Here is a 13079-nt window from a genome sequence, read left to right on the forward strand (position 1 = left end):
GATTTAATCCAACAGATGACAGACAGTTTAGTTAACCATGCACTTGTTTGTGACTAGATTTATTCACACAGATTTAAGACATCCATGTTTTTGCAGAATAAAGCAGGTAGGCCATTCAGCTTTTGCTACTTCCCTCCCAATGGAAGGGATTTATGAATAAGGGTTTTCTGAAAGCAATGTAATCAAGATTTCTTAAAATGAAGCTGCAGCTCAGTCCTCCAAGCAAACATAGAATCATCGGAACAGAGCTCTATTTTACATCCACTTAAATACAGAATTTATGGGAATATTCTGAGCAAACTGGAGAGAGGAAAAAAAAATTTATGGAATGATTTGTGAGACCAGCCTCACAAAACAGAAAAGCATGACTTTCATAAGCAATTTTTCTTGCATGACAAAAGATTACTGAACAACAACAACAAAAAAAAATTAAAAAGATATTCTACAGAGAGAGAAAAAAAATAGGGGAAAAAAAAAAGGCTGAGCAGGTGACTATTCGGTGTTTCATGTTAAGCTCAACTCAATCATTTGTAATCTTTGACCACAAAGTCTTTCCTTGAGTCACAGCCAGACTGTTAAAATAAGACTCCGAACTGCAAAAACACCATACTTGGAATAAAGCTCGTTTCAAATTGCCGTTTCTAACTCCACTGGCCTCGAAGCGTTTCTACAGTAGTTGCAGTTGTCCAACATGAGTTCCAAGCTGCTGATCCAAGGCCAGCGTCGCTCCTCTCCCGCGAAGCGGCCTCCAGGCTTTCAGACTGGTCTTCTCTTGTTCCACAAAAACTTAACTTTGGACTGGATTGAAGAGCTCCCCAAAGTCTGTCCCGTGTCCTCGCCGTGCTCTAGACCGCGTTCCGAGGTGTTCCGTTGTGAGTCACTGCTTTCATATTGGAGGTGCTTGCTTGATGGTTGCAGGATCTGTGGGAGGCAACACCTACTTCAAAGACCTCGTGAATAGCTTTGCGGAAACAGTGAAAATTGTAGTCTATCAGACCTGGGAAAAGGAAGAGAAAGGGACAGGGGAAGTGTGCTCAGCTTGGCAAGGCCATATCATCAACAGAGCTTGATGGTTAACACTTGTCTTTCATTCACTAAACAGCTACTTCACTATCTGAGCATGTTCAAAATATTTAACAATCAAGCTTACCAATGCCAACATTATTTTAGATTCTCTCAGTATTTAGATATAAAGTTCTAATTTGAAAGGCAAGATGTGTATATATACATATATATATATATACACACATATACACACACACATGGATTAAACAGCGGAAGGGGGGACAACACGAGACTCTACCCTACACAAAACTGTCTTGCATGAATGAATCGGTGTGACACGGCAGTGACTGTCACTTGAACACAATCAGGCAATTTTTGGTTGCGACACTGACATATCTCCTAACTTTCAAGACCAAACGTGGCAGTTATTAAGAGAAAACACCTGCTTTTCCTCTTTCGAACAGCGTGTGAATGCCAAGGCAGGCACTGCCCCGATGTAAGAGCTGTTCTTTGAAACCAGAGAGCTCTCATTTCTACCCTGCAGCACCCACGAGACCAACCCTCCCTTTTATCTACTCTAATCCAAGCAGCTTCACAGCTGGTTAAACCTTGATTGCATTCAGCACTGCTGCAAGTACCCACCATATGCTGCACTAGTTTACTCTGCTGATTCCTTCAGTCATAGGCTAAAAAGGTTACTGTGACACACAGAGCATATACCTGGTGACAATTTTCTGTTCCTGCAGGACAAAATGAGCATTACTGCATTTGATTGATCCTACTACAGCAGAAGCTAGTGACACAGACCAAGGTGGCCTGCAAACCCGTAGCAGGAGGATATGGATTAGAGCAGTGACTCACAAAATAAAAATAAGACCCCTATTATCTCCCTGGAAGGGCTAAACCCCCTTCTCCCCAATAAATTAAACAAATTCAGTCATATGAAATTCAGGTGAATTATAAAGTCATAATAACCTGTACAGTTGATAATGTTTATTGAGTAAATTCAATCAGGGAAGTCCTTACCTTTGCGCTCAAAACTCTCTTCTCTAAGAATACAGACTAATGCCAGAAACTTTGTTACTTCCTTTAAGTACAGGACGGTGGTATTATTGAGCTTGATAATTGCCATTGACTCCTTATCATAAGCACTTCCAGTGCCATCTTCCTTTAACCTAAAAAAGAAAAAGTTAGAGCACCCCCAAGCTGCAAGGCACATGTAACTAAGACAAGCATTTAATACCTGTTAAATGCAGCATAACAACACGTGGAAGAATATTACATATATTGAATGGTGAGCAAGTGAAAAACCTGAAGTGCAAGTCTCGTAATTCTCATACCAGTACGACCCTTATCACAAAGCTAACAAAAAAAAAACTTTGCTAGAATAAAATGAATAAAATATCTTCTAGGAACATAATTAAGAGCAAGCTCTCAGCACACACAAGGCACAAACCAAATTACAATAAATATTGCTTTCTCCTAATGCTTGTTACTGAGTTTTACGTGCAACCATGCCCTCTACAAAAAATAATCGTCCTTGTATCTAGCACCTAACAGCACAGAAGTGAATAGAAAGAAGGTTAAACACAAGAATCCAGTTGCACTTATTTCCACACGTTGCTCTTCTAACTGCTTCAGTTGGGTATCATAAAATATAAAGGAAGAACAGTATCAGGGATGGAACAAGTCTCTCAGAAGGGCTCAGAGTTGCCACTCCAGAGAAAGGGTAGCCAATACATTCCTGCTTTTAGGATGGATACCCTTCAGGCCATACAATGACTACACTTCCAGCTAAAAGTGTCCCTTAAGAGGACCAACTTTATCGCCAGGAGGGAGGTATTCCCCACAGGCACTTCAAAAACTATTTTGACACAGAATTCAACCATAAATTTCAAGAAACAGGCACTACATGCATTCTTTGGGCAGAGTTAACACAGGCTGAGTTAACTCTGCACAGGTGCTCTATGCAGAAGGAACAGGGCACTGTGATTACGAGTTACACCATGAGCGAGGGGATGTGTCCATCACCAACTGCTGTAGGCACCAACACGCATCCACCACCCAAATGTGACACAGCAGCATTCACATTTTACATTAAGTACTTGGCTTCTAGAAATGTCAGATGTTTTTTTTTTCCAAGGATGAGTAGAGGGAGAAGGAAACTGATTATGAATGCTATGATTATGACTGCTAATCAGTTAGCTTTTTCTTTTCCTAATTGCTTGCAGAAAGAATGTGGTTTCCAGACCAGCTGATAGTGTCTGATTGAATGATGAAGCCAACATGACTTGTGTAGTTTGCAACCTATTCTACAACTTTTAAGGATTTTTTTTTCCTAAGAGTATTCATCACTTACCCGTATATACAGGAAACATCTATCACTACATCAATCATGTCACAGCACAACTCATACGACTGCATGTCCACAGGGGAACTGTCTGTTGCGATGTAGATTTTGCTGACTACATCGAAGAGAAAAGCTTTTTCAATGCCTGAATTCTTCAGAAAGAGAAAGACTTTTTAAGAAAACTGTATTTCATCTTCAGAAGAAGTCATATAGTTTCACATTCTTAAAGCAGGTAATGGTTTAAACATAACCAATTTAGACGTTTAAAACAGCGAAGTGTACAGTTTATAGGTACAGTACCCTAGTTGCTGTAGAGCATACTAACATCACATTCCAATTGACAAAATAAAACTTGAGATTGGTTAGAATTCTTTTAGTTTATAAGCTACCAGACCATAATTCATGTTACTTTTTACTATACTTCAAGGCCCAAACTTAGAAGTTTTCACCTTTTGTGAATCTATTGAAATAGAGGAGGTATATGTTCACATTCACCTGCTGGAATAATCCTGGAGGTGAGTTATTTTAAGTAGTAAAACTTACTAAGTGTCAACACATACTTTCTATATGAGGCAGCTGCTATACAACTCGACATGCAGAGCAAATAAAGTCACCTTCTAATCTTACAGCTTCAGAACAGCATCACAGTATGGCAGTAATGAATAAGGAAAGCACCAAAACAATTGTATTTTCCTACTTGTATCTGAGCACTTGGACACAGTCCACGTGCTCATAATGACTGCAGAAGCCTTCTGCTCTTCAGTGAGTTGTCACACACCAGTTACCAACAGGGTTTTCTGGCAAAGCTTCGTTGCAGTTTATATACCAGGAACCTTTCCTTCCACCTGCCCAGTTGGTACAGCCAAGGCAATGCCTTGGAGACATCCAGCTCATCCTTTGGCATCAGGGTGCACTTGATTCCCTACTGTTCTGCTCTTCAGTCCCGTGAACGTGCCCGTTACCTGCTGAGCTGCATTACTGGGCTCCTCTCCCAACAGAAAACAAGCAGCAGAGCAGCACAGCGTGAGGCTTCTGCCCCACACTGCAAGAAAAAGGGCAAATGGTTCTCAGGCTGCATGAAAGCAACACTTTAGTTTAAGGCCAAATTTAACTTAGGAAAAAAAGCCTTTTGCCAGCACAGCCACATTGCATAAATAACTGCATTAATGGACTAATTAGTACACTGTGCTGGCAGAAACCTGCTGCATCAACTGTTCTAACTAAACTCTGCTTGGTCAGTGTTTTGAGAAACCTGGTAAATCATGCATAGGTACCTGATAAAGACCTTCAGATGCAGACAACAGTGCCAGCAGAAAACACCAACATCAGGGTGGCATCTGAATCTCCCGCACACAGCTCGAGCGGATGCTCCCTATCAAAGTGATCTGTCCTACTGTTCCAAAGGTTTTGCTTAGAATTCTCTTAGATTAGTTAGCTTAACACTTACTGATATAAAGATATTTAGTAGATTTTCCAGTGTTGGCAGTTGCGGAATTAACTTCTGTACCACTTTACTGAAGGCTTCAAATATTGAATGGTCATAGATACTGGTCAAATAAAAGCTGGGATGAGCAGGGAGGGAGGAAAAAAAAAAGCAAAAATATTCAAATACAGAATTAGAGTTGAAATAGAGGTGTTAAAGCTGTGTAATATAACACTCAAAGTTTGATGTTTTAACCAGAATCCATTATCACAAGTGCATTTTGCTGCTGCTACATCAAGAACCCCTTTGCTGAATGAAACAGATTCTCCCCTCTCCATGAAATGGGAGAAGTGAGAGAAATTTGAGCACATTTTCAAACCAGACTTTGCCTACAGAATGCTTAATGCAGTTAACTAGATCTCTTAAAATGCTGTCCTGGCCTCTCAGCATTGAAATACTGGCAATACCTTAGCACTCTATGAGATTACATACAACAGTAAAAAGAGAGAGATACATTGTTTTAAACTTATCTCTACAAAATTTCTTAAGCTATGAGCCAAATATCTGGTGAGAGACTAAGCACTTAAAAACAATCACACTGAAAAGTCAGTGCTAGTCAGTGCTAGAACAGAGAAGCAGCTCCTGTCTCCCTTCCTTGCCTCTCTAGGCCATATGCACAATTTTAGCCTGTTAATCTGCATGAAAACAAGACAAAATGGACCTTGAATTACCAGTGAGTTTATGAACAAGTCTGTTGATTAGAATTCGATGTAATAGCTTACCTTATTTTAGTCAGCTAAACAGCTGACACTCAGCCAATGGGATGTATTTTATAACAAAAGTCTGCACAATTTTAAGAAACTAACAAAACCTTGTTCCAACCCACTATTAAAACTAAGTGCTATTAATCTGTACATGTATCAGCAATGGTAAGATCACATATGCCAGAATGTCTCACTCACCTAAGGTGAAGTTTTTCAAGGCCAGCATCTGTAAGGTCATCATTGGCCCTTTGATGAATATCCCTCTGAGTTTCTATTTTGTGGTCATCTGATAAACCATCAACTTTATGAATAAAAACTTCAAAGTTCATTTCTGGATTGACCTTGTAGGCTTTAGAAACCGTGGTGTGGAGTTTTGTTAAAGCTTCCATGTAGTCATCCTGTAAATCAGTTTTGGCAGGAATTAATAAAATGGCTTAGCTACAATAACTATTCTATTCTGCACAAGGATAAAATAATTCGGTATTTGAACTTGATTTTACTTTCATTCCTAAAGAGAAACATGGATTTGGAGAATCAGAAACCCAAGTAACAAGTTTTAGGTTGAGTTCTGTAATGTAAGTGTCATTAGCTACATAAGGCTCAGCTGTACAAACCAGGCCCCAGGGCTTCACAGTGCAAAATGAATTTCCACAGGGTGTTAGGAAGCTTTTCTTACATGTAGCTACACTTCAACTCCAGCAGAATGTGGCATCAAGACAGTCCCAATAGCCAGGTACCCTCAGAGTTCCCTCCTGGGTTCATTAGGAGCTGCCAGATATCTAATGAGACCAGATACCCAATGATCCCAGAGACCGAGGTCAGCAGTGAGCTGTTATTAAATTAATTCTGTAGTAGTCAATGGAAGAGGGAGGGGATTATTCAGACTACTCAGTAGAGCAGGTTCTCCCTACTCAGCAGACTCTGGGCTTTGGAGAACTTACCCTTTTCCACACTCTCCCTTGGGAGTGTGTCCTACCTGGTGAATCCACAAAATTAGACAACATGTCAAATTCAAAAACAGCCACTCATACACAAGAGATGCTGTAAGAACTTACCTAAAAATTTAAATTATTATTTTCCTGATCAGTCCTCACACACATAGTGCCACAAGAAAACTTTGGTGTTGTTAGTGACTTGTACTTACCTGGGCATCAATAACATATATTAGAGCACCTGTTCCTCTGAAGATCATCTCATAATCAAACGTTGGATCAAAAAAGTCCATCTGTCCAGGAAAATCCCATATTTGGAAATTCACAAATGAACTGTTGGAAATATCATCTTTGTAGATCTTGTTGGTACTTTCCAAGAATAGAGTCTCATTGGGAGACATTTTATGGAATACCACCTGTTAAAAGAACACTAATTATAGTCCTAACTTAGTAGGGAAGATCAATAAAAGCTCTGTGAATTCAATCTCACAAGAAGCTTTGTCCATTTTGAAGTGTACAGCTTATCCTACACATATTTATTCCTTCTGTGTTAGTGAAGAGACAGCTTCTTGCATCAGTAGATTATACACAGGTGACCAGAACTACACAACTGAATTCAGTTAAACATATTTACAGGTCTGAATAAAGCTATCAACTAAAAACAAAGACAAACCACTGACTGTTTTGTTTTTCCCCTTATAAATCTAACAGTATTTTCTTTGCTACCATCAGGTATAAACAGCCAACTACCATGAGGTATAAATCTCTGTTAAGCAGTTAAGAACAATTCCTTTCCAGTCCTGGGAATTTCTTCTTAGTATTGCTTTTAGTCTAGTATTGAGTACCGCGGTACAACACAATCAAACTGCTCCTGAACTGCAATAAAAGTATACAAAAATAACATTTCTGTTCTAGATATGCTAATAGCTGCTGCCAAATGAATTATTTCTGTTGACACTCTCCTTTCAAGCATCCTAAACAGAAGATTAAAGTTTATAAGCTAGTCAATAAATAGTTATGCTGCAGTGATAATAAATGTACTAATTGCTAGTATGCAGAAACCTCAGTGGGATTTTAGCTCTTTCCTGAAGAAAAAAAAGGCAAGCAAATATCTGCACAGCAGAACAGCCTGTAATTCAAGCACTCTTAAACAGCAAACATTATTTTAAAGAGACTAAAGTGCATATTATAAAAGTCATCCCAACTTGTGAATTCGTTTAAGGCTAAGACAGCAGAAAGAAAGATGTTACTTATGAAACACTACTTTGGGTATGTATGTATGTGTGTATATGGATATATATGTGTACATATAAAAAAATATGCACACATACATACACACACAGCCCCTTTCACACAATTCTAGAAGTCAGTCATAAAAGAGCCAAGATGCAGCAATCTTGTGTCGAACCCTGCAACACCAGACAACCCCCTGCCCCAGCAAAGTTAAGGGACTGCATAGTGAAGCCAAAATAATATATCAAACTAGATTTTGAAGAGCAAAAGGAAATAAATTCCCATGCTGGAGGCAGACACTTGAGGAACCCAAATCCAAACACGGTTTAAGGCAACGAAACAGTTGTATGGAAAGAACAGTTCTCAGATGGGCACTAACTGACAAGAGCTGAAACTCCCCAGGGTTTGAAGAACAGTTTTAAGGGATTATGGAAATCAATACTCTTTCTTTGGAACTCACAGGGAGCAAGACAGAAATAGTGAATCAAGCTGAAAACAGGGCTGAGAAGCAATGTCATCTTGCCACCTCCCAAAGAAAAGTGTTTCTTCAGATGAATATTCCCCAGGTAGGTTTACACTAAACAGGTGAACCAGGGCACAGTTTGGGTCTAATTCCATTTTTTATTACCCAATAGCTACCTGCTTAAGCAACTTTGATAAAGCAAAAAAAAGGCTGTGGAAGAATCCAACGGGAATCATGCGGCTCACATTGAAACCGAGCGGTTTACACAAGACAGAGCAGACGAGGCCACAAAAACTCTTCGGAATCAGTAAAGCTTCTCAGCTTCTCTCTTCACTCCCCCAAGGGGTATCTGTTTTTACCTGTCAGAGGTACCTCTCAGAATGTCACCCTAGCTGAAGTGTTGCCTGAATCCACGCAAAGCAAAATTCCCAGACCTCAATCCTATACTCCAGGTGAAAGGTATGATTCCCACAACATCCACACGTGATCCAACCACCTTGCCCTTGCAAGGCACCACATCAGTCACACTACAACAACACCTATAAATCACAAGAAGGAAGAAGAGTTAACAGAGAAATCGCAAGTTGCTGAGTACTAAGACAAGTAACAAACACAGGATAAATTCCCCTTTTTGGCACTTTTTGCATACACTTTGCAAGCATAAATTACTGGCTTATAGTTGATAAAACTATATCCTTTTCCTCAGAAAGGAGGCAACAAGAGAGCCAGAGCTTTTCCAGTGCAGGAAAGCTGTAGGAAAGAACCCCCCATTGGGAGTCGTCTCGGACAGCTACGGAGCACTCGGGGAAATCCAGCACCACTGGGGTTTACCCACCAGAACCAGCCAGTTTCTCCACTGCAGCACAGCATCGTTCTGCACGTACAAACAGGCGCCTTTACCTGTAAGTCCAAATGCACAACAGGTTTTCAAACTTCTCCCTTTTTCCTCCCCCACTCCTAGATATTGTAAAAGCCCTTTTTTTGTCTTGACGTAATGTAAGCCTATTTCTATTGCCCCGCTGCCCATTAAAGAATTTGCTCAGGCAAAGGAGGTCCTTGAAAAGAGCGAAAAGGTACCGTATTCCAGCAAGATTCTTTGGAGAAGCTACTACTTGGAAGTGAACATCTGCATCGCAGGTTACAACGAAAAGCAATATCCAAGGGCTTCCCTAACAGCAATAGAGCATTCCTCCTTCCTTCCCATAGGATGGGCTAGGGATAGGACACCATAGGAGCAACAGAGCTGGAAACAGTGGAAGGAAAACATGCAGCGATTACAGGAATTCCCCAGTTACAAGGAGCACAACATTACACCTTGCTGTAAGATTTCCTGGAGCATTAGAGACTGCTACGTAACAGATGTTAGATAATTGCCCTGTTCTGACTATCTCCCTGCTCCCTCAATCTGTTAAGTCTTTTTAGCTCCTTTAAAGAAAAAGAGGTGTACATGAAAGGTACCCAAAAGCTCCAAGTAAGCTGCTGCTCTAGGTTTTTCCAGGTGCTCCATCTCAACTGTCTCCACATGTAACTTTAAGTAACATTAAGCCCAGTTACATAAATTGCAAGTCTGCTCCCTCCACACACACAAAATTATGATCTGAAGCAACAATCGCATTCCCAAGATCATCCCCAAACTCCACTTTGATTCTGATTTTTCAGTCTAGAAAATCCACTTGACTAAATCAAAGCAAAACGTCCTTCCCCAGGGCCATCAGTGTCTGTTGTAAAAGGGCTCCTGATAATATTGCACTTGGCAGAAGGCCGTAAGGGCAGCGCAATTAACTGCTTTCACACAAGATTCCAGATTGCCCCCACCAAGCCAATACTCTTCCTGACACAGGGAATTTGCTCGTTCCTCTCTCTGCCAGGGTGACAACGCTGCACACAGAGGGTGACGTCCAGGGCTGCCTGCGTCGGGACCTGGCAGATCTAAGCCTGGCAGGCAGCTGCAGAGGAACAACCTGGTACCCCAGAGGACAATCACACACTATTCCCATGGTTGTTCTCAAGCTAAATATGCAACTTTCCAACAGCTAAATCCCACCTCTTACTGTACACTCACTGCTTTCTTCCTATATACCTACTTTAACTGGTGTTCAGACAACTGATGCTACCAGCCACAATTATTAGAAAGAGGAAAAAAAAGCACTGTTTATATATGTTTTTACCAGACTATGTCTTGCAAAGTCTAAGAATCTAGCTGAATTTGGATTCGCCTAGCTTTACCTTTTTCAAATTCACATTTCATGTAACAAGATCCCTAATGAGAGTTAACAAAAAACTGTTCTAGAGGTTTGCAGAAAGAAATCACTGCACGGGGATGCGCAGCGGGGCACCAGGCCTGAACAGTGTGGGGACAACAAGAAAGGCAGCGACAGTCCAGCCTATTATATTTGACACTAGCACAACGGAACAGTTTCCTTGCAAAACTAGAGCGTTTTGCAAACTTTATTCCAAAGAAAGGGACACGTCTACAGCAGTCTATAGAGCTCATCAGATTGGGAGCCACTGCTATACTAGTCTGTGAATTACGAAGTAGTCTGCATGGGATGGCTAAGAGGCAATTCCTATTTGCTTCCCTGTGTAAAACCCTTATGGAAAAGCCTCAAGGACTCAGCACTCGCATTAGAAGCAGGCTGAGGGCCACAGCTCAAGAGCCCGTGCGCTGCTACGCGATTCCTTCCCACAAACATCACCGGAAAACTCTGTAATAGGCGGCGCACACAAAAACGTTGGAAGAGGAACGCAGAGGATCCCTGGCACCCCTTCTCCTGAGCGGGGCTGCACCTGGGCACGCTCCGGTCTGTCCGTTAAGGAAAGCTCCGGCGGGGCTGGAGCACTAAAGTCACGGAGCGGCCGCTCTTGTGCTGACTCAGGCGCAGGAGACTCGTTCAAAGGCAGAAAAGGTGGGACGGGGGCACAAAACAGGAGCGCTTCCCCCACAGCTCAGCTCGGTGCACGTCCAGGGAAAAGTTTTACATGGAAGGAGGGGAAAAAAAAAAAGCCTGCCGATGAGCTTCACCCCGGCCTTTTTGCTGTTTATTCCTGAGGCGTTCCGAGGGGGAGGCACAGCGGCTCCGAGCCGCGCTGCCCGGCACGGCCGGCCCGAGGCCGGCGCCCCTCGGCCTCGCCTCGCCCGCGGGAACGGAGGAGCCGCCCGCAGCGGCCCGGCGAGGCCCGGCCGCCCCTCACCTTCTGGATGGAGGACTTCCCGCTGCGCCGCAGCCCCATGAGCAGGATCCGGGGCTTGGAGTCCGCCCCGCCCGCGCCGCCGCCGGGCCCGCCCGCGCCGCCGCCGGCCCCGCCGGGCCCCGCGCCGCCCTCCAGCTCGGCCTCCTCCTCCTCCTCCCCGTAGCCGAAGTCTTTGGGGAAGGAGTCGGCGGCGCCGAAGCTGCCCCCGACCAGCGCGGGCTCCTCCGCGGCGCCCGCCGCGCCGAACTGCAGCGCCATGTCCGCCCGCCGCCCCCGCCCGCCGGCGCCGCCCCGCTCGCCCAACCCAACCCGCTGCCGTGCAGCCCTCGGCGGATTGGCGGGCGCCGAGCTCCGGCGGCGCTGATTGGCTCAGGCAGGCAGCGGGGTAGGCTGTCGCCGGTCGGGCGGCGCGGGGCACGTGACGGCGCTGCCGCACGTGAGCGGGAGGGCGGGCGGGCGCCGCCCGGGCCGGGGCGCGCGGGGGTCCCGCGGGGCCGGCCCTGCCCGTCCCGGGGCTGCAGGGAGCGTCGAGGCGGCAGCGCCGCCAGCAGCCGCTTCCTGGCACGGAAGGCGGCGCGGGGAGCGCTGCCCTCCTGGCCGCGGCTGCCGGAGCTGCAGCCGCCTCTGTGTTGCACCTCGCGCGGCTGCGGCGGCTCCTCCACCCTTCCCGCTGCGCTTCCTCGCCTCACGCTTTGAGCCGTGCGAGCTCCTCGCGGCGTTATTCATCTCTCCCCATCATGGGCACAGCTTTATAGCGAGGACATGTCCTCACCCACATGGGAATCTTAACTCTTTTACTGTCTTTCCTTAACTGAACACAACATGCTTCTTTTTAGTTTCTTTCTTCTCTTTGGGCTAAGAAGAGGCAGAGTAGCAGTTACATTTAGTAGCCCTTATTCACTGCTGTTAACAAAATAAGCTTCTGCGTGCTACTACCCCTGTACACCAGCTACAATTCTCATTCTAAGGAAAAAAAATAGCAAGTAGATCAAACACAGAACTATAGCCTTTCCCTCCCTCCCCCCATTATTTTTCCTACCAGCAATTGCCTTTAAATTACCTAGTTTTAGGAAAAAAGAAAAACGTTCTCAGAGATGCACCTCTCTTGTGAAGGATAACATTGTATTTGAGAAGAGCTGTGAGTCTGATTGGGAATAATAGGGGACAGAACCTGAAGGGAAATGAGAAATCACAAGTCACACCTCCTGGATTTTCTGCTGTGCCCACAAAACTGGCCTCAGGGATTTTCTTTTCCACATTATATGAATCATATGGCAAACTCCCCAACTCTCACTCTGCTAGGCACTCTAATCGCACAGGACGTAGCTGTTGGAGCAAGGATTAGGCAGCCTGTGGAAAACAATCCAGATGTATCTTGAGATACTCCCCAAGGTCCAGTCTGTGAAATAGGATTGTGGATGCGAGCTACAGAGAAATAGGTACATGTTATGCAAACAAAGTTCAGTTGGTAATGCCTTTCCAACAGTGTGGTATGTCCATCACTTAACAAAACCATATCCATTCTTTTTATGGAATGAGTGTTTTTATGGAATGAATGCTTGACCTATCACCCTCTGGTTTGTTATAACCATCAGCATTTCTTAAGGAAAAAAAAAAAAAGAAGTTGACAAGTCTGTATTAACCTACCAGTTGCTGCTTTAGCTACACAAAAACAGCTGTATACACAATACGGCCTTTTTCTTTTAAAGAAGAGATA

The 13079-nt window shown here is 43.8% G+C and overlaps 1 protein-coding gene across 1 annotated transcript; it reads right to left on the bottom strand.

The window, feature by feature from the left end:
• Positions 1–484: 484 nt before the first annotated feature.
• RRAGC (Ras related GTP binding C) lies at positions 485–11648 on the bottom strand. The gene is made up of 7 exons (XM_088527928.1): positions 11363–11648; positions 6687–6890; positions 5741–5940; positions 4803–4917; positions 3365–3507; positions 2032–2180; positions 485–997 (listed from the first exon to the last, which is right to left on the bottom strand). Exons 1-7 carry the CDS (start codon positions 11618–11620, stop codon positions 846–848), a joined length of 1221 nt encoding a protein of 406 aa, XP_088384054.1. The 5' UTR covers positions 11621–11648; the 3' UTR covers positions 485–845.
• Between the last annotated feature and the right edge of the window lie 1431 nt (positions 11649–13079).

The sequence above is a fragment of the Tinamus guttatus genome, unplaced genomic scaffold, assembly GCF_059628265.1.
Source record: "Tinamus guttatus ecotype Peru unplaced genomic scaffold, ASM5962826v1 Tinamus_guttatus_pri_ptg000296l, whole genome shotgun sequence".
In the NCBI taxonomy this organism is placed as follows: domain Eukaryota; kingdom Metazoa; phylum Chordata; class Aves; order Tinamiformes; family Tinamidae; genus Tinamus; species Tinamus guttatus.